The following is a 23,278-nucleotide window of genomic DNA, read 5'->3' on the forward strand; positions in this document are numbered from 1 at the left end:
GGGTTAAGTGAAAGACTCTGAAGAGCCTCTGTTCAGGTTTTGCCACCAATTCACTTTTGGTTTGGAATTTCCGATAAGGGATTGTGGGCTTGCATTTTATTTTCTGCACGTATACAGAATTAGAAACTGAGGCTCAGAGAGATTACATCATCGCCTAAACTCACATGCTGCTTTAAACCTGGGAACTGCCTGGCTTATAGCTACTGCCACTTCTACCAGCCCTCAGTGGTTCCCATTCAAACCAGGGAATCCAAAAGGGTGAAGAAATGGAGCACCTATCCTGGGGCCCCTGGGGAATTCTCCTGTGCTTCTCCAAGGTGCCCACGATCCCCGACTTCTCCCCAGGACCCTGCTTACGGTGCACGTCCAGCTCGATAGACGTCTCCTTGCCACTGGGGATGGCCTCGTTCACGCTGCGACAGGTGAAGACACGCCCAATGTCCAGGTCTGTGGGATTGATGAGCAGCTGGCTGATGGTTGTCTCCCTCTTCCCATCCTTCAGCAGTTCCTGGGTGGGAGGGGCAAGGGGTGGGGCGAGGGGAGATACAGTCAAAGCCCCTCCCCTGCTCTCGGAGTGAAAAACTCCGAGCTGGGCTTGTTGGGAACCTGAAGCTAAGCCCCTTCCTCTTCCCCAGGTTTGGTTTGGTTTGGGTTGTTTTGTTTGTTTTTGTCCTTGTAACCCCGGAACCCGGCATTCCCAAGCTAGGGGTCGAGTTGGAGCTGTAGCTGCCAGCCTACACCACAGCCACAGCAACGCAGGATCCAAGCCTCGTCTGCGACCTACACCACAGCTCACGGCAATGCCCAATCCTTAACCCATTGAGTGAGGCCAGGGATCGAACTTGCATCCTCATGGTTACTAGTCAGATTTGTTTCCACTGAGCCACGACAGGAACTCCAGTTTGGTTTGTTTTTTAATTAATAGACTTATTTTTTTAGAGAAGTTTTAAGTTTCAGAAAATTGAATAGAAAATACAGAGTTCCCATATACCCTCCTCCCAGACCCCACGACCACCCCACTTTTTTCTCTTTGGCTGTTCCCCACAGCATGCAGAAATTCCCGGGCCTTGGATTGAACCTGACCAGAGCCACAGCAGTGATAACTCTGGATCCTTAGCCTGCTGTGCCACCAGGGAACCCCTCCCTTATTATTAACATGATGCGCTCGTGTGATATGTGTTACAACTGATGAACCAATATCGATCAATTACTACTAAAGTCCCCAGTTTCTGTTAAAGTTCAGTCTGGGTGTTGTAGTTAGCATGGTTTTGAGCCTCATTCCTAGAATTCTCTGAGTCCAGCCCAAATACCTCCTCTTCTGGAAAGTCTTCCTCTGCTGTCCCAGCCCTTAGGATGCTCTCAGCCTGAACTTGTGCCTCCTGCACACAGTCTGTCCTGCACACGGCTCTAGGCACATCTGGTCTTGCCGCTTAGATACCTGAGTGTGTTTTCAGCACTGGGTCTCTCCCGTTAGACCATAAACTTGAGGGCAGGGAAGGGACCCACAAGTTCAAAGTCTCCTTTTTTTTTTTCTTTGTCTTTTGGGGCCGCATCCGCAGCATATGGAAGTTCCCAGGCTAGGGACTAAAGTGGAGCTGCAACTGCCAGCCTACACCAAGGCTCACGGCAATGCCGGATCCTTAACCCACTGAGCGAGGCCAGGGATTGGACCTGCATCCTCATGGATACTGGTTGGGTTCGTTACTGCTGAGCCACGATGGGAACGCCTCAAGGTCTCATACTGGCTCAGTGACAGCCAATTTGAGGTCCCTGGACACGATCGTAGGACCCCTTGGGTTGTTTTCTGCATTGCACACGGCCTGTGGGAGGCCCCACAGCTCGACACCTACACATGCATCCTTAACCCACTGAGTGAGGCCAGGGATCAAACCCGCATAGACAACATTGGGTCCTGAACCCGCTGAGCCACACCAGGGACTCCTCCGTCTCTGTGTGGGTTGGAAATAACACTTAATCTACAAATCTCCTGCGAAGACTAAGAGAGACTGTCCATAAAGAGTTCAGCATGCATAATGCTTCATCAATGTAGCTATCATCGCTATTATTCTGCTAACTACTGAATGGCGACCTAGGCACCCACTTCTCTTCTCCAGACCTCAGTTTTCCCAACTACTTAATGGGAAGATTGAGCCAGATGGTCTCTAAGGCCTCTTTTTACATCAGTAGCTCCCTGAGTCTGTGGTCAGATCCATGTGGGACCGGAAAGGTGACCTGGGATGAGCCCTATGAGTTGCTGGGGGAGCAGGCCATCTCACCGTGCTGGCGACAGCGCCCTCCTGCTGTGTCCCATCCCGGAACCAGATGATGGTGGCGGCGGGCTTGGCGTTAAAGGCTCGGCACGTGAGGTTGTGGGGGGTGCCCGCCTGCAGCAGAATCACAGGACCGCCGTCAATCTTGGTGTCCTCTGGGGGGACTGCGGAGAAGAGCAGAGCACAGTGGGTCCAGGGTGTGGCCAACACTGCCCAGACACCCCCTTCGTCTGTAGGTCCACCCCTTGCCCTCTCACTTGCAGTCACTGTCTCTGTTGCTCCTGTGGCCTTGAGAAGCCTGGCACAGAGAGGTGGCTCCCTCCATGGACCTTCTCATATTCATGGCCTCCTGTCCGCTCCTCTACCCTGGGGCAGCTGGATGAGCGGGTCTATTACAACAACCTCCCCAGTGGACTCCCTACCTCCAATGCCTGCTGACCCCAACCTATCCATCACTGCTAGCAGGCTATTTTCTCTACAGCGCAGCTAAGACGGTGCCACTTCCCGGCTCAAACCACTTCCTTGCCTACCAGCTGCACGGCATGGGTTGCAACCACCTCTGCCTTCCGTCCAGGGTTCCCCAGGCCAAGTCCTAAACTTTCCCACCTCTTTGTCTTTTTTTTGTGCCTGTGTGTCTTTTTAGGGCCGCACCCGTGGCATATGGAGATTCCCAGGCTAGGGGTCCAATCAGAGCTACAGCCACGAAACAGCCACAGCAATGCTGGATCCAAATCTTGTCTACAACCCACACCACAGCTTACAACAACACCGGATCCTTAACCAACTGAGGGAGGCCAGGGATCGAACCCACATCCTCATAGATCTTAGTCCACTTCATTAAGCACTGAGCCATGATGAGAACTCTTCCCACTTCCTCGTCTTGATTCTGCTCTTCTTCCCCTCAGAGCGCCTGTGGAACGGCTGTCCATCCTGTTCACATCCCAGCTGCTGTACGGGGCCTTCTGTGCCACGTCCCCCTTCACCCCCATCTCGGCGGCTCCCAGCCAGTCACTCCTAGGCCCACCTACCTTGTCTTTGGGTTACTCGCCATCATCATCCAAGTCCCCCACCCCACCAAAACTGCTGGAAAAGTAGGAACCCAATTCACTAATATACAGTCCTCAGTGCCTCGGATGACCAAAGCTGGCACTTGCTAAATGCTGAATGAACTGAATCAACCAGATGTCTGATACTAGGAAATAAGTGGTCTTTCCCTGGTCTATCCCCATAGGTTTCTAAATGCTCAGGCGGGAGTTCCCATCGTGGCGAAGGGGAAACAAATCTGACTAGGAACCATGAGGTTGCCAGTTCAATCCCTGGCCTTGCTCAGTGGGTTAAGGATCCAGCATTACTATGAGCTGTGGTGTAGGTCACAGACAAGGCTCGGATCCTGTGTTGCAGTGGCTGTGGTATAGGACGGCAGCTGTAGTTCCAATTGGACCCCTAGCCTGGGAATCTCCATATGCCGTGGGTGTGGCCCTAAATTTTTTTGGTCTTTTTTGGAGCTGCAGCTACTGGCTTACACCACAGCCACAGCGATGCTGGATCTGAGCCGCATTAGAAACCTATGCGGCCGGCAACATCGGATCCTTTAATCCACTGAGGGAGGACAGGGATTGAATCTGCATCCTCATGGATTCTACTCAGGTTCTTAACCTGCTGAGCCACCATAGGAACTCCAGGGGCTGCTTCTTATTTTCCCTTAAAGTCTAGTGCAGAGGTTGAGAGCATGTCCTGGGGGATATTAGCTTAATGAGTAAGTGATTGAGAAAATAAAGGCAGAAGGAGGTTGATTATAATTTTGATTTTTGGTCCACTTCGTGTTCAGCAGACCAGTAATGTGAAAGGGTTTGGAAAGGTTTTTGCTGGGAAAGATCAGGAGGACGTAGAGGCACTCTCTGAGGGGACCTTTGAGAGGAGACCCTGGGAGGCCCACGAGTCCAGTAGAGGGCTGGACTGACTTAGAGTGTGTAAGATGATGGCCTTCCAGGGTGGGGTTTCCAGGAGAAAGGACCACTTGGAGTTTCTGTTGTGGCTCAGTGGTAATGAACCCGACCAGTATCCATGAAGATGCAGGTTAAATCCTTGGCTTCACTCAGTGGGTTAAGGATCTGGCATTGCTGTGAGCTGTGGTGTAGGTTGCAGACATGGCTCAGATCCCATGTTGCAGTGGCTGTAAGCCTAGACTGGCAGCTGCAGCTCTCATTTGACCCCTAGCCTGGTAACTTCCATATGCCGCAGGTGTGGCCCTAAAAAGCAAAAAAAGCAAAAAAAAAAAAAAAGAAAGCAGCCCTGAGCAGCCCGTCCCAGCACTCTGCTTGACTTGTGCAAACAGCATGAAGAGTGGAAAAAAGTACGGGGTTTAGAATCAAGTTGCCCTGGTTTTAAATCCTGGCACCTTTATGTATGTCATGTGATCTTGGGTGAGGTCTTCAAGTCAGTTTCTTTCCTTCTTTCTTTCCTTCCTTCCTTCCTCTTTCTTTTTTCCGCACATGTGGCACAGGCTAGGGGTTGAATTGGAACTGTAGCTGCCGGCCTACACCACAGCCACAGCAACGCCAGATCCGAGACACATCTGCGACCTACATCACAGCTCACCGGGACGCCAGATCCTTAACCCACTGAGCGAGGCCAGGGATCGAACCCACAACCTCATGGATCCTAGTTGGATTGGTTTCCGGTGAGCCACAATGGGAACTCCTATGAACACATTTTTAAGCTTTGTGATTTTAATCTGTATCAATATGTGCCTGCAGCCTCAGTTTCCTTGTTTGTAAAATTTCAGAGAGCACACTGACATCTGCTCCCCAGAGCTGTGATGGTGGGGGCGACACCAGATCAAGGCTGTGAAGCCAACTGTAAACTGTAAGGTGATCGACAGACACTATCTCCACCATTCGCTGAGTGCTCACCATGTGTCAGCTCTGGCGCCTCGTGTACGATTTCATTTAATCCTCACCACAAAGTATATTTCATTAATCCTTTCACGGTAAATACCATTAACCCCCATTTACAGATAAGGTACCGAGGCTCGGGAAGGTTAGGCCAATGTGCTCAGGGCCAGGAGTGGGCTGAACCGCAGGGCTGGGAGGTGGACCAGGCCCGCTGGCCCCGAGCCACACTCATCACCACTGCACTCGGGTGGCTACTGCAGTGAATAATGAGGGAGCTGTAGGTCTCTAGATCTATATTATGTCTGCATCTGCGTCTGCGAGGGAGTGGAAGGCAGCTTCTCAGAGTCCTGTGGCAGGAAGAGTGAAAGGCTATTCTGTGGCCTGGGCTGCTCTGGGGTGGGGGTTCGACTACGGAGGGATGTGGCTCCAGACGGGGCCGTGTGCAGGGAGACTGATTCCAGGCACTGAACGAAGCCCACTCTTGACTGGGCCCTGCGAGGTCTCTGGGCCCCGGGCTGCCGTGAACAAAGGCTGGGCAAGCAGGTCAGCAGAGGAGGGTGCAGAAAGTGGGCTGCCTTCTCATTGCCTCCATGTGGCTACAGGATGCAGGGTGTTTGAGGCTTCCGGGGAGACAAGGAGGGGGAAGAGTAGCCAGATTAATCTTTCTTCTCTTTCACTCTTGGGGCCTCCTCCTGTCCCCCCTCATCCACCCAAATCACCCTGACAGGTTACAAGCCCACACCCTCAACACCAGCCGTGCCCTCCAAACAAGCCAGTCAGCTCCCCACCATGTGGTCCTCCCTCACTCTTATGTGCAAGCTCTTTTTAAACAAATATCCCTCCATCGAGGGTTCCTATTGATATCCTCCTCTGCCAGGAAGACTTCCTTGATTTAATCAAGCCACTGGACACCATATTAAGTTCCTGTAGTATCTAGGGATGTGGCTGGCCTTTTATTCATCTCTCTCTATTTCTCTGTGCTGGGGTAGGAAGAGTATCAAGACCCCCTCATTGCGATGGAAGTTCTCTAGTCTAGAAGAAGCACCTTCTAGGACCCAAGTCAAGGGAGTTAGGGAGGGAAAAAGAAGAGAGTTCTCCTAAGAATCTCATTCTGGAGTTCCCATCATGGCTCAGCGGAAATGAATCTGACTAGTATCCATGAGGATGCAGGTTCGATCCCTGGCCTTGCTCAGTGGGTTAAGGATCCAGCGTTGCCGTGAGCTGTGATAGAGGTCACAGATGAGGCTTGGATCTGGCATTGCTGTGGCTGTGGGGTAGGTCGGCGGCTAGAGCTCTGATTTGACTTCTAGCCTGGGACCTTCCATATGCTGCAGGTGCAGCCCTAAAAAAAAAAAAAAAAAAAAAAAAAAGGCATCTCAAATTCCCTTGGAATGCCTCATCCAGAGCAGGGCTCCGACACTCTTGAATGAGGGATGGAAGTGAAGTCTTGGCTTCCCACGCTGACCCCTGGCGGTCAACTAACTCCTGCTCCCTCCACTCCCTCCGGCCCCTTGCTGATTCTTCCCATTTTCTCCCCACCAGAGAGGAAACCTGAGCCATCCACCAGCTTTCAGTCTTAGTCCTTTCAGGGCCTTTACATGCAGAGAAACTGGCTGTCGGGTCCCTCCAGTCCTCACTTATTCTGACCCCTCACATCTGCCGAGATCCTCACAGTTTACAGCTCCCCGCTCAGGGAGCAGCAAAGCAGCCGTTGCTAAGAAAAGGCTGTCATCATTATGCCACATTACTGATGAGAAAACTGCTGTCCAGAGAGTCGTGACCTCTTCGGGGTCACGGTGGCCCAGGTCTCCCGCCTCCCAGTCCAGGCCTCTTCCCACTGCACTCAGAAGGCTGGTCTTGGTCTCACCCTTCTCCCCCAAATAAAAACCTTCTGGGTGTCCAAACTCACTCATCTTGGCCTCCCTCCCCTTCCTCCCATTCCTCCTGGGGGTCTCCCCCATGTCAATGATTTCAGGGTGAAGGGAGAAAAGAGAAGAAGCAGGACAGATCAAACGGAGGCAGGAAAAGAAGGGGACAGAGGTGATGACAAAAGGGAAGAAAGAGGGTCACAGGCAGACAGAGCTAAGCCGGGGACAGAAGCAAAGCAGAGGCCCAGCCAGAGGACCAGAGCTGGAGGGAGACAGAAAGACTGATGGAGCTGGAGGTACCGCCAGGGAGGCCCGGAGAGGGGGGTTGAGGGCATGTGGGACTGGCCTCATTCTGGCACCACCACTGCGTGCAGGAGAGAATCCCCTCATTATGCAAATGGCCCCGGGTGTTACCACAGAGGGACATCTGCTCTGTGCCTGGTGGGCGGTCGCCAGGAGCACGGCTTCTGAGACAAGCCCTTCTCCAGCGGCCCATATGGACTCATCCAGGACCCGTGCCCCACCCCCGCCCCAGTTCTCAGCCCTCAAGACCCATTCCTTCTAGTCCTGCTCCCCTGTTCCCCGAGGTGAAGCCAAGAGACGGGTGAGGGCTACAGGGGATTGGGTGGGGAGAGAGGAGGCAGCGAGGAGGAGGGCTGAGTGAGGAGGAGAAGGAGCAAAGGGGGCAGTGTCTGGGGCTCCCGGGCAGCATAGGGAGAGGAAGAAGAAGCTTCCTCACCAACATGCTCAGCTGCCAGGAGAGGCCGGGCCTCTGATCCCCAGCATGCCTCCATTCTCATGGGGAGAGTCCTATGTCCAGAAGGTGGAGCCTGGTGCCTGCTCGGTCTGGACACAAGCTGGGGTGAGAGGATGCCAGAGCTCACACAGCCCACGTGCCCACCAGTGGGTGCCCACATGCCCGTCTTGCTCTCTCCTCTCTGCACTTGGCTTTGGAAGAAGTTTAAAGGATCTGGGGGAGGGAAAGCTAGGGAGATAGTGGGGACAGATGTGAGACCAGGAGCACAGAGGGAAAAGCTGGGCTAGACAAGAGGAGGTTGGAGAAGGGGAGAGACAGTCAGGACGCCAGGAGAAAGAGCCAGGAGGAGGCTGGGGGCCCCAAAAGATGCTTGGGGTTATTACTGAGCACGGTGAGTTTCGCTCGCCGGGAGCGCAGGGCGGCCTCGGTGGCCTGGCACTCGTAAGAGGCGTCGTCAGAGAGCTCGGCGTCCGTGATCTCCAGGTTGTACTGCCCGGCGTCCGCAGAGCCCACAACCCGGTACCGCGGCCAGGCTGCAGGAACAGAAAGGGTGAGCCCAGGTGAGCCCGGCCACAACCTGGGGACCGGCCTGGACTGCCCTGCCCCCACATCGGGTCTGCATTCCATTCCAGGCCAGCACCTTCCCTCTGCCCTCTCCTGGGACCCCGGTGGCAGCTGTGGAGGATGAGGTCCCCACGCAGACACTGCGATGTCACAGCCTCCTACGGTGAGGCTGGGAGCCATAAAGCAGGAGGAGCGATGGGGGGAGCAGAAGGGGGAGCTGAGCAGGAGCAGATGAAATCTCTGAAGCTGTTTGCAGACAAATGTCTCTCATAATAATAGGAAGGGGGGGGACAGAAAGGCAGACAGCAGGGAGGAAAGGAGAGGGACGGGGGAGGGTGTGTGGGCGCTAAGAAATATAGGCCATTGCAGAGCAGACATGAGCTCACTGGGGCCAGAGGGAAGCCCAAGGCAGGCGAAGATCTGACCCTCACTGGCCATGGTCAGGATGCGTGAGGCAGGGTCCTGCCAGCTCCCTGAAGGATCCCCTACACCAGAGCATCCTGTCCCCCGCAGAAGCCTCAGCTGTGGCAGGTGCGCCTCTGAGCCTCTGGCCTCTCCTGTTCAGTGTCCCTCACCCTCCTCCCTCTAGGCTCTTGCCCACCCCCTCCCCGTCCTCCTCTCTTGGGGTCCCCACCCTTAGCTCCCTCCCACTATCGCCCTCTGTCCAGAAGCCATTGATTCTTCTCACTCCATATCTATTGATCTCTCTCTCCCAGCTTCCTTCTCTTTCTGTCATCAGTAGATCCACCAGCCCCATCTCCTTCCTTCACGCGGATTGCTCTACACAGATAGATTTCCTTTGCCTGTTCTAATACACGGAACCCACAGCAAATAATCTCAAGCCCTGGACAACAATAAGAAAAAACATACACAACGCCTCCCATGCTTTTGTCATTACACTGCTTTACAGGGAACATCGTGTTTTCACAAAACATATTCCCTCATTTGGGGTCAAAACTCACAAACACATTTATAAGGCAGGGCAGAAGACCAGCGACCAGTATGTGTATTTTACCCGGTAGTAAATGAAGGCCTAGAGAGTGAAGTGGCTTTCCTAGGGTCACCCAGCTAGGAGGTGGCAGAGGCAGGACTAGCATCCAGGTGTCTTGACTCCACTGCCTGGGCTGGGGCAGGACAGAGGCTGGAGAAGAACCATCTTGGCATGAAACACTTGTAGGACATGGAGGTGGCATGTGTTCCCCTTCTGCCCCCTCTGGCTCTTTCAGGGGGCTCTTCTCTGGGGTCTCCTAGCACCTCCTGCTTTGCCTGTCTGCCTGCACCTCCTCTCGCACTGTCTGTCTCGTCTGTCTGAAGCTCTCTTACCTAAAAGTCTCCTGGTTTCCCTTGATCTCTCAGGCTTCCCATTGGCCTTTTGTGAGCCAGTCCACAGCCAGGAGGAAAGGCGGAGCTGGAGGTGGTTTGCAAAGCAGTGGAGACAGACCAGGCTCCGGAGGAGGAGGAGAGAGGGGAGGCTGGAGCCCAGAGAAGGAACGTGGTGAGGCAGAAGGGATGTTGAGTTGGTGGGGGAGGGATGCAAAGCTGGTGCAGTCTGGATGCCGGACTGGCTGCACGGCCGCACTCACCTTTGAGGCCCTGGCCCATGCCCAGCGCCAGCCCATCCTTGGTCCATTGCACGATGCCCGAGTAGTTGAGCAGCACACAGGGGAGCACGGCCCGCTGTCCGGCCACCACAGTCTGGTCGGCTGGCTCCTGGCTGAAGCGGGTCTGGGTCCCTGGCAAAGCCAAAGCCAGTATTGGTTAAGAAGATGCGTAAGAAGAGGGCACCCCCAAGAGGTCACGCCTCCCAGGCTCCCGCTCTCACCCATCAATGGCTCAAGACAGCAGAGGCTGGGAAGGCAGACCCTCCAGTCCCTGCCCTACTTCAGCCTAACTCCTTCCCTCCAAGTTCCGACACACTCCCCCTTATTCCTTCCTCCGTCTGTGGCCCGTGGGAATGGGTTTCAGGAGCTAAAGTGCTTGGCAATCTTTGAAAGCGGTGCAGTGTTATGTAAAGTCCGCAGAGAGCAAGCTAGTCCAACCCTCTCATTTCATAGACAGGACACTGAGGCCCAGAGAGGAGAGTCACTTTCCCAAGGGCAAGCTGGTATTGGTTAAGAACATGAGTAAGAAGAGGACACCACCAAGAGGTCACAGAGCTGGGATGCAAAGCTGAGGCCTTCTGGCCCCCGGCTCCTCCTCAGCCCCCTCTACCAGCGCTCCCCTGCCCCGACACCCATACCAATGAGTGACGCATCCATAACACGTGCTGCTTGTCCTGCCAAGGTCCCCTGTGGTCCCAGAGACATGAATATGCCACCACACCCTAACTCAGGTGAGGTGACACATGTGTAACTAGGTACAGTTGCCCCATGAACACACCCAGCAGGTGCACAAGTGCGAGTCTATGGGACAGGCACATCCACATATGTATATAGCTTCCCAGGAGGTGGCGTATCCCGAACAAAGTAGCTCTGAATTCACTTCTTGCACACTTTTCCCGTTGCATGTGTTTACCCCTTTGCTCCCAAGCCCTGGGGCCATGAGCGCTTATATACCGACACACCTGCTCACACCCAGCCTCCCGCACTGTGGGAGCTGAGGGGCCACGTGACTTTGTTCCACTCTCCCTCAGGCTGCAGGAGCTACACATGGCTGCCCGACTGGCAGTTCGGCCGGGAGCATTTGATTAGAGAACTGCAGAGTAATTGCCTTTAATTGTGGAGCCTAAATGGAGCAGGGAATTGGACTGCGGGTTGCTTCGCATCCCCCCCCCCACTGCTCCCACCCACCCACTCCAACCAGTGCTGGGTGGCCCAGGGGTGGGGGCCGTCCTGGGCAGGGTGCTGTGACCACTGGCTTCCTGTGCTGGGCCCCAGGAGATGGAGGGGCTGCAGGATAGCACAGGGAGAGGTCTGGGGCTTCCCACGCACGTCCCCAATCTGTCACACACTGTAACCCATATCAGTTTTCCCCTGGAACTCAGGGGATTCCTCCCCCTTCTGTCCCTCCTCAGCTTCCAAACCTCTGAGGAGACCACAGTACCCAGATCCAACTCTTCCAAACCCAGCTTTCCAAAATCTGATTCCCCGTCACTCCACATATAAGCAAAGAGAATTGCCCCTCCCCAATCCAAGACTTCCTTCTAAGTCACCAGAAACAAGACCTTCTTAGTCTTATCCCTTCCTTTCTTCTTTTGCCTTCTCTGGCTCCATTTCTCCCCTCTTTTTCCAAACCTGCCTCTGCTTCCCCTCTCCCAAGAAGTCCTCCTAGACTGATTTTTGTAGCTTCTCAGGCAAACACAGCTTGGCCTATCTTTCAGCCCTGCTGCCACAGCTCTATCCAGAGGATTTCCTGTCCCTTGCTATCAAGAGCCTATGTCCATAGTTCCTTTGTGGCTCAGGGGGTTGGGGATCCAAGATGGTCCCTGCAGTGGCTTGGGTTGCTGCTGCGGCACGGGTTTGATCTCTGGCCTGGGAACTTCCACATGTGTGGCCACACACCCACACACACAAAATGCTTTTATTTGCAAATGGGGTAGAGGGCAGCTGGTGGGTGGCAGTGTTTGTCCTGTCCTCTCCACCAGACTCCACCAGAGAGAAAACTTCTACTCAAGGCCAGGAGCTATGCTGTCTCCTCCCTCTGAGTCCCCCTGGGGATCTGACATCCACAGTGGTTGCTACACACGAAGAGGACCAAAGGAGAGGGGGCAGGGCTAGAGTAGACTGACAGCCAGCATATGATCTAGTACACGAGGCAGCCTCTTTTGGTTAAGTGTGCAAATCTGGCTCTTTGGGTCAGCAGGGGGTCAGGAAGTTAGAAACAGCACCCCCAACACTCTGTGAGCAGCTCCCCCACCCTGCTGACCTGACATCCCATCCATGTCTTCTAAAGAAGGAAAGGATAAGGCTTACCCATATTTCCTGGGCTTAGGGTAGCAGGTGCTGAGATTCTGGGGGAGAGTTCGGGTCAGGTGAGCAGCCAGCATTATTAATTCAAGCATCACCCTCATTATTATTCAAATTTATTCATATCATTGCGCATTTCTCTAGTGCAGCTACATGCTGCAAACTTCCACCCTCAACGATTCTCCTTCCCACGGCCCCTGGAGCCCAAGTCAAGGGCTTGGGAGTGGGGTGGCCTGTGAGCCCAGGCTCAGAGATGGAATTTATATTCACACCTTTCCTGGGCAGGGCCTGGACATCCTGGTCTCCTGTTGAAGTCTCCCGAAGACAGTGAGAGGTTGGCTCCCTGTCCACTGGGAGCACGGTGGCAGCTCACAGCAGGACAGAGGTGGGAAACCCTGGGAGTCAGAGACGGGCATCTCGACAGAGGGAGGAGTGGTGTGACCTTGGGCATGTCACTGCCCCATACCAGCCTCCTCCATGTGCTCGCCTGTACAATGACAAATTTGGACTAAGGACTGCAAAGGTCTTTTTTTTTCTTTTTTTTTCTTTTTAGGGCTGTACCTGCGGTGTATGGCAGTTTCCAGGCTAGGGGTCCAATCGGAGCTGCAGCTGTCAGCCTACACCACAACCACAGCAATGCCAAATCCGAGCTGCATTGCAACAAATATTACAGCTCATGGCAACACCGGATTCACGGAGCAAAGCCAGGGATCGAACCCTCGTCCTCATGGATACTAGTCAGGTTCGTTACCGCTGAGCCACGATAGGACACTGATCCCTCCCTCCACTCTTGGGATTCAAACAGTCACCTCCTCTGTGAAGTCCACCATGCTTGCCTCTCTCAGAGCCCTCTGCGTACTCACTTCCTACCTCTGCTATAGTAAGTCCATGCTGCACTGCCCACCCTGCCCTGGCCCAGGGAGAGCTTCTGGCAACTGGACTGGGTCACTCAGAGCACCAACCCCATCACCCAGGCCAGGGCCTGGCTGCCAGGCACACAGCAGGATTTCCAAATAAGTCTGTTGATTGATGGAGTGAGAGTGAGCAAAAGTCTGAGTAAGCAGCCCTGTGTGTGCAACCCTGTGGAGGAAAAAATGGCAGAACATCCCATCCCCTGGGTCAGGTTCACAGACTCCGGCAAAGGCAGACAGGCGCCCCCTGCAGGCAGAGGAGGAACAGTGCCGGGGCAGTCCTAGGAGGCTCCCTGAAGGAAGGAGTGTAGAGGAAACAGACCTCTGATGGGGATGGGTGAAGACGAGATAGGGGGATTGCTAAGAAAAAAAAGCCTAGAAAGTGAGCCACGAGGTGCAGGAATCAGACAGGGCACAACAGGAAAGGCAGAAGTGGCGTTACAACCAAGAAGGAGATACTGAAGAAGGCACCAAGGAGTTCCCATCGTGGCTCAGCGGAAATGAATCTGACTAACATCCATGAGGATGCAGTTTCGATCCCCTGGCCTCCCTCAGTAGGTTAAGGATCCAGTGTTGCCGTGAGTTGTGGGATAGTTAACAGATGCGGCTGGGATCCCACATTGCTGTGGCTGTGGTGTAGATCTTCAGCTGTAGCTCTGATTCAACCCCCAGCCTGGGAACCTCCATATGCTGCGAGTGCAGCCCTAAAAAGACAAAAAAAGAAAAAAAAGGCACCAAGTCATGCTGCAGGTGTGGCCACCCCCTGAAAAAAAAAAAAAAACCCAAAAAGCCAGTACCAGTGGCCTAACTAGGATACACACAAATCTGAGAACACATAGAGCACACACATGCCTCAGACAGCCAGACAGCCTGCATCGGAACAGGGTGTGTGTGTGTGTGTGTGTGTGTGTGTGTGTGTGTGTACTTTCAACCCCATCCCTGTGCCCACACCCCACTTCCAGGAAATAAAACCAGGGCAAACTGAAATGCAGGGGAATGGCTTGCTGTAGGATGGGGAGCCAGGTGGGAAGAAGGGACACAGGAAGGGCCTGACCACAGACAGAACAGTGACAAAAGACCAGCCTCTGGAGAAGCAGTGGTGTCAAGTAAGCAGCCTGCCTGGCACTCCAGTCTGGGTGAGCGCAAATCTGCACGTGTGTGTTTCTAAGTGAATTTCCACCTGCTTTCATCCAGCCACCTCCCGTCTTCAGACCCCATCACAGGTGTGGTGAGCTCTCAAGCAGCCATCCATTGTGAAACAGGAAGGGAAGGAGTGTTGTGTGTACACAGGCACGGAGCTCACACACTCACAGACCAGCTCACACATTCCCAGACCGACGGGGAGGCTGGTGGAGGTGCGGAGGACACTGGGAAGCCGAGACAAAGACAGACACCCACCAGGCAGAGACAGAGCGAAGAAGAGAAGGGAGGCTGGATGAGAGCAGGAAGGGAAGAGGAAATCTGGGTTAGAAAGAGGCCAGGAGAGGAAAGGACGCAGGACCAGGGCAGAGACGCAGAGAGAAGCATGGGAAAGGCTTGGAGACACCAAGATGCTGCGGGCCACAGAGATCCAGGCAGGGGCAGAAAAGCAGGCAGGCTGTAGGTCACCAGGAGATGGAGGGGAGGGCAGAGGGTGATGGTGAGTGCTATCAAGGGAGCCAGGGCCCCACCTCCAGCTGGGTACCATCTCTCAGGCACGTTGCATGAGGCTGAGAGGGGGGATCCCCAGGCTGCAGGTGCCCCCTCCCCAGTGTTGCCACCAGAACAGGAGATTCCTAGGAAGCTCAGGGAGGAACTGCAGGCAGGTGAAGGGCTGAACAGGATGGGGAGGGCAAGGGGAGCACAGCCAGATGATGGGAAGAAAAGGGGAGCATAGCAGGGATGCGGTGGGGCGGGACCTTTGGGCTCCTCCCTGATTTCCCACCAGCTTCCCCAGCCCTCTTGCCTTTCAGGTTAACCCCGGCCTCACCCCACCCCATAACTTAAAGCTCCTCTGGCCTCCACCTTGGCATGGTTCCCTCCCCCTTTCTTCCTCTGCATTGTTTGGGTTTCTGCTTATAGCACTTATCACAGCCTGCCTTGGATTAAAAGTTAACACTCATGTGCTTGTGTTTCTGTTTCTCCCACTCCCCTGGGAGCCCCTGGAGAACAGAGATGCTTGGATGTCCCTTTCTTGTTCCTTCAATCAATCCCAGCAATGTTCCTTTTTTTTTCCCTAGGGCCACACCTGCAGCATATGGAAGTTCCCAGGCAAGGGATCCAATCAGAACTGCAGCTACACGTATACACCACAGCCACAGCAACGCCAGATCCAAGCTACATCTGTGACCTACATCAAAGCTTGCAGCAGCGCCAGATCCTTAACCCACTGAGTGAGGCCAAGATCGAACCCGCATCCTCATGGATACCAGTTGGGTTCTTAACCCGCTGAGCCACAACAAGAGCTCCCCAGCAACGTTCCTTCATAACGCTAACTCCAACCAGAAGATGCTGACTATGTGCAGAACACTGTTCTTAGCACTGTAATCCAGTGCGCAGTGGCAGCTGTGATCTCCATGTTATATAAAGGGAAATAAGGCTGAGACAGGAAGCGACAGAGATCGGAATGAACTCTGGACTTTGAGGCTACAGAGTTCCCACTCTTGGCACCAAGCTATGCTACAGGAATATCCAAGTATTTCCTGAATGGACTCATGGCCCCCCCCCAGAGAACTTCTGGTGCCCCCAGCTCTGTTCCCATCTATACACCTGATCCCCACTCTACCCTCAGACTTGATTTTCTCTTTTTTTTTGGCTTTTTTGGTCTTTTTGCCTTTCCTAGGGCCGCTCCCGCAGCATATGGAGGTTCCCAGGCTAGGGGTCTAATTGAAGCTGTAGCTGCTGGCCTACACCGCAGCCACAGCAACTCAGGATCCGAGCAGAGTCTGCAACCTACACCACAGCTCATGGCAATGCTGGATCCTTAACCCACTGAGCAAGGCCAGGGATCGAACCCACAACCTCATGGTTCCTATCGGGTTTATTACCGCTGAGCGACAATGGGAACTCCTTTTTTTAGGTTTTTTAAGGGCCGCATCTGTGGCATATGGAAGTTCCCAGGCTAGGGGTCCAATTTGAGCTGCAGCTGCCAACCTATGCCACAACCACAGCAACATGGCATGTGAGCCATATCTGCGACCTACAGCACAGCTCACGGTAATGCCAGATCCTTAACCCACTGATTGAGGCCAAGGATCAAACCTGAAACTTCATAGTTACTAGTCGGATTCATTTCCACTGAACCACAACGGGAACTTCACTAGTCAGATTCTTAACTGGCTGAGCCACAGCAGGAACTCCCAGACTTGCATTTTAACCATGTTTAATCCGCACCCCCTCAAAGCAGGGGCTGGTCTGTAGCCTGTAACCAAGCAGGCCTCACCCCACATGCTACCACCAACCCTTGGAGAAAGCTTAATGTAAATATTCCTATATGAGGGGGCAGTGGTTCCAAAGGCCAGAAGGCCCATCCACAGCATGTAGAGAGGCTTCAGTCAATTGCAAAACACCACCCTTTGAGCCACCAAGGCGCACCAGTTCGAGCAGTAATGATAATAAAGAGCCCCAGCTGATGAAGTGCCAGGCAGCGTACCAAGTACCTCACTTAGACTAGTCACTTTATGTTTACAACAACCCAGTGAGGAGGTACCCCTGTTACCCCAACAAGGATCTAAGACACACCCCATTTGCCCATCCCTCTGGGTCTTCCCAGGCTGGCTCTGTGGCTGTTGGGGGTGGGGGGGGGCCAGAGTGTGGGTATCCTGGGGTGCTTGCCGTTTTGTGCTGCAACCCTCACAGCTGTCCCAACTAGTCTAGGGTGCCTGGGCATTGAGGGCGCTCTGAGGTGTGTCTGCTGGCTGCCCAGAACACTGCTCAGGGCATCTTCTGCCCAGGATGGGACTAATAAGCAGGATGGATTTTCTTTTGATTAAAGAGTCCGATGCCTGAAAGAGAAACCATTTCCTTGCTTGTGTAAGGAATTCGCTATATGCATATTTGAGAATAAAGCTTGTTTCAATGCTTAAAAAAAAAAGGATCTAAGGTTCAGAGAGATAAGCACCTTCCTCCCAGGCTCGCAGCTGGTAAGTGTCGGCGGAGCCGGTAAAGCCAAGCCAGGGACCAGAACACCTGGCTCTCCTGAAACGCCGTCTCGCCTGCCTGGTTCCTGCTGCCTTCCACCCCTCCCCCTCCCTCAGGGCCTCCTGGCCGAGACTCTGGCCATTGTGCAAACTGGTCCTCTCTTGCCTTTCCATCTCCCCCGATACGTCCCCTTATTGGGACACCCTCTCCTTGTCTCTCAGGACGATTCCACCTCTCCTTCCCAGCCCTGACCCTCCTGGGGCGACATGGCCTTCCCGCTCTGCTTGCTCTCCAAGTCCCTCCTCCCTCCTCAGCACAGCGCAGAGAGGCCACCTGGCCCAGTCTCTGTGTGTGAACACACCTCCTGTTCCCGCTGGGCCTGTCCCCAGGGTTGGGGACCAGCCTCCCACAAAGGTATGGTGAGGACAGAGAGGTCAGATCCCATTTACAACTGAGAATCAGAAGATAACCTTGGAATCTTAGAGGCTGGAATGCTTACTGATGTGTACTTTGTGGACACACGTGTGCCATGGCACATAAACACACATGTCTACTGGTACACACACACACCCCTCTTGCACCTTTGCATTCAAGTACATGTACTTCTTCACAAGTACATGAGCACTTTTTTTTTTTGCTTTTTAGGGTTGCACCTGTGGCATATGGAAGTTCCCAGGCTAGGGGTAGAATCAGAGCTGCAGCTGCCGGCTTACACCACAGCCACAGCCATGCCAGACCTGAGCCGCACCTGCCACCTACACCACAGCTCACGGCAATGCCAGATCCTTAACCCACTGAGTGAGGCCAGTCATCGAACCCGCGTCCTCATGGATACTAGTCAGGTTGGTTACCACTGAGCCACGACAGGAACTCCCATGAGCACCTTTCTGCACCTGTGTCTTGGCACATAGATCTGGGTGGTTATATTCCCAGAGCTTTGCCTGCCAGGCCAGCCGGGAACCAGAGAGAGATTGGAGCCAAGCACAGGGGATGCCAAGGAAGCCAGGCTGCAGGAGAGGGGCTGGTGGAGGCCGAGCCCTGTCTCCCCGGATTTATCAAACAAGCAGTAATGAACCCCCTGGGCCGGAGCAGTCCCCACGCTCTCCACTCCGGATCGCTGCTGGTTCAAAGGGAAGCCTTTGATTCGCACCGACAGCTTTCAGATGGAACTAAATCTCTCACACTCCACTCTTCCTCCTGCCACCCTCCCTCCCTCTCCCCACTCTCACATCTTGGCTCTCCCCCTCCTCCCCCCTGGACTTTTCTCCCCCACCCCAGCCATCCCCTTCCTGCTCTGTGAAAAATACAACAGCCAGAGCAGACCCCTCCTGTTGGATTCTCTCACGGAGAAAAGAGGATTGCAATTCTCTGGGCTGGGCTAGCAGAGGGAAAAGGAAAGAAGAAAAGGAGATTTGCACTTTTGATAGAGGAGAAGAGGCAGGGGAGAAGGGTGGGGGGAGGAGGGAGGGAGAGAGAGCACAGCTCGCTTGAGCTGGCTAGGGCGGGCAGAATGAGGACAGATAGGAGACAAAGACAGAGACCTCGGCTGCCTGCAGAGGCAGAGAGAGAACCAGGTTTAAGATCCTTAGACCGGGAGTTCCCGTCATGGCTCAGTGAATCTGACTAGGAACCATGAGGTTTCAGGTTCGATCCCTGGCCTCGCTCAGTGGGTCAGGGATCCGGCATTGCCCTGAGCTGTGGTATAGGTCACAGATGTGTCTCAGATCCCGTGTTGCTGTGGCTGTGGCGTAGGCTGGCTGCTTCAGCTCCGATTGGACCTCTAGCCTGGGAACCTCCATATGCCACGGGTGTGGCCCTGGAAAAAAGACCAAAAAAAAAAGATCCTTAGACTGGAAACTGCCAGGAGGAAGTGCTGTACCTGACCACTGGGTACGAGGGGTGTGGCTCTGCTGATTCTGCCTTATATCAGAGCTCAGCCCAGGGGTACAAAGGTGGGGCGTTCCCATTGTGGTGCAGTGGGTTGAGAACCTGAGTAGTATTCATGAGGTTGTAGGTTCAAGCCCTGGCCTCGATCAGTGGGTTAAGGATCTGGTGCACACGCGGCTTGGATCCCAATTTGCTGTGGCTGTGATGTAGGCTGGCAGCTGCAGCTTCAACACCCCTAGCCTGTGAACCTCCATATGCCATGGGTGCAGCCCTATAAAAGCAAAATAACAACAATAAAAAAGTATGCAAAGGTGATGTGACTTTAGAGACTGTAAGCCCTACTTTGACAGGTGAGGGGCCAGGGGTCAGGGGTCAGGATGCTGCCCTGATCCACTCCCAACAGGTAATCCCAGGCTTAGCTGTGAGAAGAGGTCAGGTGATACAGATATCAGATGAACACCCCAAAGACAAGCTGCTAAACATTCAAAGACTAGTATCACCCCACCCTGCTGCCCACCAGCACGGACACCATATCAAAGCACTTGGCCTTTATCTCAGTTTGAAGTGAAAAAGACACAGTGAGCAGCAGGAGCTTCGGAAGCAGATGCCTCAAATCCACTGGTCCATCTGCCTTCCCCCTCTTCCCACTTTTGGTCCTTTCTCATCCCAGGAGGCCAAAGCCAGAGGCAGAAGAACCAGCCTCTCCTCCCTCTGCCCAACGTCCTTGGCCAAGCCATGCTGATGTCTGTCTCCAAGGCTGGAGGATGGTAGGGACAGCTGAAGGGGACTCTTTCCAGGGACCAGATGGGCTTTTACAAGTGGCCACAATCTGGCCTGGTTCCCTTGCACCAAACAGACCACAGAGGCGGGCTGCAGAGGCTGGCCACAGGGCTGGTATTCTTTTTTTTTTTTGTCTTTTGTCTTTTTAGGGCCGCACCCACAGCATATGGAGGTTCCCAGGCTAGGGGTGTAATCGGAGCTACAGCTGCCAGCCTACGCCAGAGTCACAGCAATGCCAGATCCAAGCCACGTGTGCGACCTCCACCACAGCTCACGGTAACACCGGATCCTTAACCCACTGAGCGAGGCCAGGGATCGAACCCGCAACCCCATGGTTCCTAGTCGGATTCGATTCTGCTGTACCAGGATGGGAACTCCAGGGCTGGTATTCTTAGTGACAGAGACACATGAGTTTATTGGTCTGGATATTCGTCACCAAAAGGGAGGCCAGGGTTCTGCCTGCTAGGGAGGGGCAGAAAATTCTGGGCCAGAAGTCGGGAGGCAGGGGCTTGTGTGGTCCTGGTTCTGCCCCATCTTGCTGCATGACTTTGGCGGGGGGTGGTCATCACTTCACTTCTGAGTCTCAGCTTCCTTCCACTGTAATGAGAGGGAGCTGAAGTACTTGGCTCTGATGTTCTTTTTTTTAAGACTTTTTTTTTTTTTTTTTTGGTCTTTTAGGGCCGCACGCACAGCATATGGAGGCTTCCAGGCTAGGGGTTGAATCAGAGCTGCAGCAGCCAGCCTACGACACAGCCACAGCAACACCAGATCCGAGCTGCATCTGTGACCTACACCAAAGCTCACGGCAATGCCAGACCCTTAACCCACTGAGCAAGGCCAGGGGTCGAACCTGCATCCTCATGGATCCTAATCAGATTTGTTTCCATTGAGCCACGATGGGAACTCCTTGGCTCTGATGTTCTAAGATTCTAGTCCACCTCCTGCTCTCCCAGAGCCTGGGCCAGACCTCACTGACACTCCCAAGGACTCAGCCCCGGGCCCCAGACCATGAAAGAGCTGGCCTCCCTGACACTCACTTCCTTCCGGCAGAAAATGAGGAGGGAGGCCCGCAGGTTTATGCCACTAAGACAGCGGCTGAGAGAACCCACATGATGCCTCTGGCATAGGGAGAAGAAGGCCGTTCTTTGCTCTCCCCTGTAAGGAGCTCCCCCATCAGAGGTCTTGCATCCCCTTCTGGTTCGAGGTGGGAAAAAAGAGGATAGAGGGCAGGTGATGCTCAGTCTCTGAGGGGACCTGCCAGTCCAGGCCCACTCACAAGGACACTGAGCTCCTGAACCAAAAAAGACTGGCAGGTGCAGCTGGAAGCACTCCCCGCCCCTGCCCCATTTGGCCCTCCAGCCCCCTCTGCCCTGCCAGTTAGAGGCACCTGGGCCAGACCTGATCTGACAACTTTATGCAAATGTGCCCTGGCAGGGGACCCTGAGAATGTTTTATGGGAAGGACAAAGGCATTGTGAGCCCAAGTCGGGTTGGCTGTAGCAGGTATGACAGGCGGGAGCAGAAAGGGGGGTGGCAGGGATGGTGGGTGGTTCTGCTGAGAAACTGAATTTCAATCTGGTGTCAGTGGGTACAGGAAGGGTGGCGGGGGGAGAGGAGGGGGGAGGGGAGCGAGGAGGCAGGTGGCCGGCAAGGACTTTTAGCTCAGGTAAGAGGAAAAAGCAAAAGACAGAGCAAGAGGCAAGGAGAAGAGAGAGAAGTGGACAGTCACGAAGCCAGAGAGGGCTGGAAGAGATACAGGCCCTGGGGGCTAGGATAGGGGTCGCAGGAAAGGAAGGAGACCCTCTGTCTGCCTCCCACTCCAGGGCCTGCATCTGCCCTCCCCCCGTGTGACAGGAGCAAATGGATGAGGCGCCAAAGTGCCTGGGTCTCCAGCAGTCCCCAAGCCTGAGACTCAGGATGCTGAAAGAGGCAACCCAGGAGGTCTCACCGTGGCGAAGCGGAAACGAATCTGACGAGGAACCACGAAGTTGCGGGTTCAATCCCTGGCCTTGCTCAGTGGATTAAGGATCTGGTGTTGCCATGAGCTGTGGTGTAGGTCGCCGACATGGCTCGGATCTGACGTTGCTGTGGCTCTGGCGTAGACCCCTAGCCTGGGAACCTCAATATGCCGCAGGTGTGTCCCTAAGAAGCGGAAAAAAAAAAAAAAAAACTGAAAGAGGTGACCCAATGCTCAAAGACAAGAGAAAAGGGTGGGAAGAGGGGGCCAGGGACAGAAATAGAGAGCAAAGCAGATGAAGGGGAAGCAGATGAAGAGAAAGCTGGCAACAGGAAGGGTGAGAAAGCAGCTATAAAAGATTGTTTTAAGGAAGGGAGGGAGGAAGGAAGGAAGGAAGGACGGAGAGACGGAAAAAAGAGGGGCTGAGGTGACACTATGGTGTGAAAGAGATGGAGAACAAGACAGAGACAGGGAAGGGCAAAAAGAACACTGAATTCGAGAGTCTGAAAGTTGGAGTTGGAAAGGGCCTTGAGCCCTTATTTTGAAGAAACTGGGTGTCTGCAAAGGAGAGAGGTATTTGGGGTGGGCTTCTGAGCCAGCCTACCAATTACAGAGGGCACCCTTCTCCAGGGCAGGGCACGGCCCCAAACCTCCTCATCCTGGATGGATGGTGGAGGCAAAATGGGGGGTGAAGAATCTGATCCTAGAAAACCTCCTCCCCTAAACGAGGGAGGGGGGAGCAGCAAGAGAGAGATTAGGAGAAAGTTGAGAAGATGGACAAAAGTGGGGAGTGAGAGTCAGGAAAAGACGTAATGGGACTGGGAGTTCCCATTGTGGCCCAGTGGAAACGAACCTGATTAGTATCCATGAGGACGCAGGTTTGCTCCCTGGCCTTGCTCAGTGGGTTAAGGATCCGGCGTGGCTGTGAGCTGTGGTGTAGGTCCAAGATGAGGCTCAGATCCCATGTGGCTGTGGCTGCGGTGTAGGCTGGCAGCTGTAGCTCCAATTTGATCCCTGGCCTGGGAACTTCCATATGCCACGGGTGCATATGGACAGAAAAAAAAAGAAAGAAAAAAAAGAAGTAATGGGGAAAAAAAAAAAAGAAGTAATGGGACCACCTGGGAGAGAATGAAGATAAGGACAGGGAGCAGGAGGGAAGAAAATGGAGAAGGGGAGGGGGCAGCAGAGGCCTCTGGGGGCTGAGCAGTTGCCTGGGCGGGAGATCTGGAGCGGATTACCACCCTCTGGCCTCATCCAAAGGTCTTGGGCATTTAGGTCAAAGAAAAGGAGTGAAATCTTTGAGAAATGGAAGGGATTTTTGAAAGGATTAGCTAAGGCGAGGGAGGAGGAGAGTATGAAGCGGGGCT

General features: G+C 54.0%; 1 protein-coding gene across 2 annotated transcripts in view; it reads right to left on the minus strand.

Moving 5' to 3' along the window:
- The window catches only part of KIRREL1 (kirre like nephrin family adhesion molecule 1), a 113,493-nt gene that overhangs the window by 9,581 nt on the left and 80,634 nt on the right, over window positions 1-23,278 (minus strand). For both annotated transcript variants that reach the window (XM_047784227.1, XM_047784226.1), the window contains exons 2-5: window positions 9,937-10,086; window positions 8,173-8,322; window positions 2,277-2,434; window positions 358-508 (exon numbers count right to left, since the gene is read on the minus strand). In XM_047784227.1, the coding sequence (XP_047640183.1) occupies window positions 358-508; window positions 2,277-2,434; window positions 8,173-8,322; window positions 9,937-10,086 (609 nt within the window). The remainder of the gene's footprint in view (window positions 1-357; window positions 509-2,276; window positions 2,435-8,172; window positions 8,323-9,936; window positions 10,087-23,278) is intronic.

This window comes from Phacochoerus africanus, chromosome 6 (genome assembly GCF_016906955.1).
Source record: "Phacochoerus africanus isolate WHEZ1 chromosome 6, ROS_Pafr_v1, whole genome shotgun sequence".
Taxonomy (NCBI): Eukaryota; Metazoa; Chordata; class Mammalia; order Artiodactyla; family Suidae; genus Phacochoerus; species Phacochoerus africanus.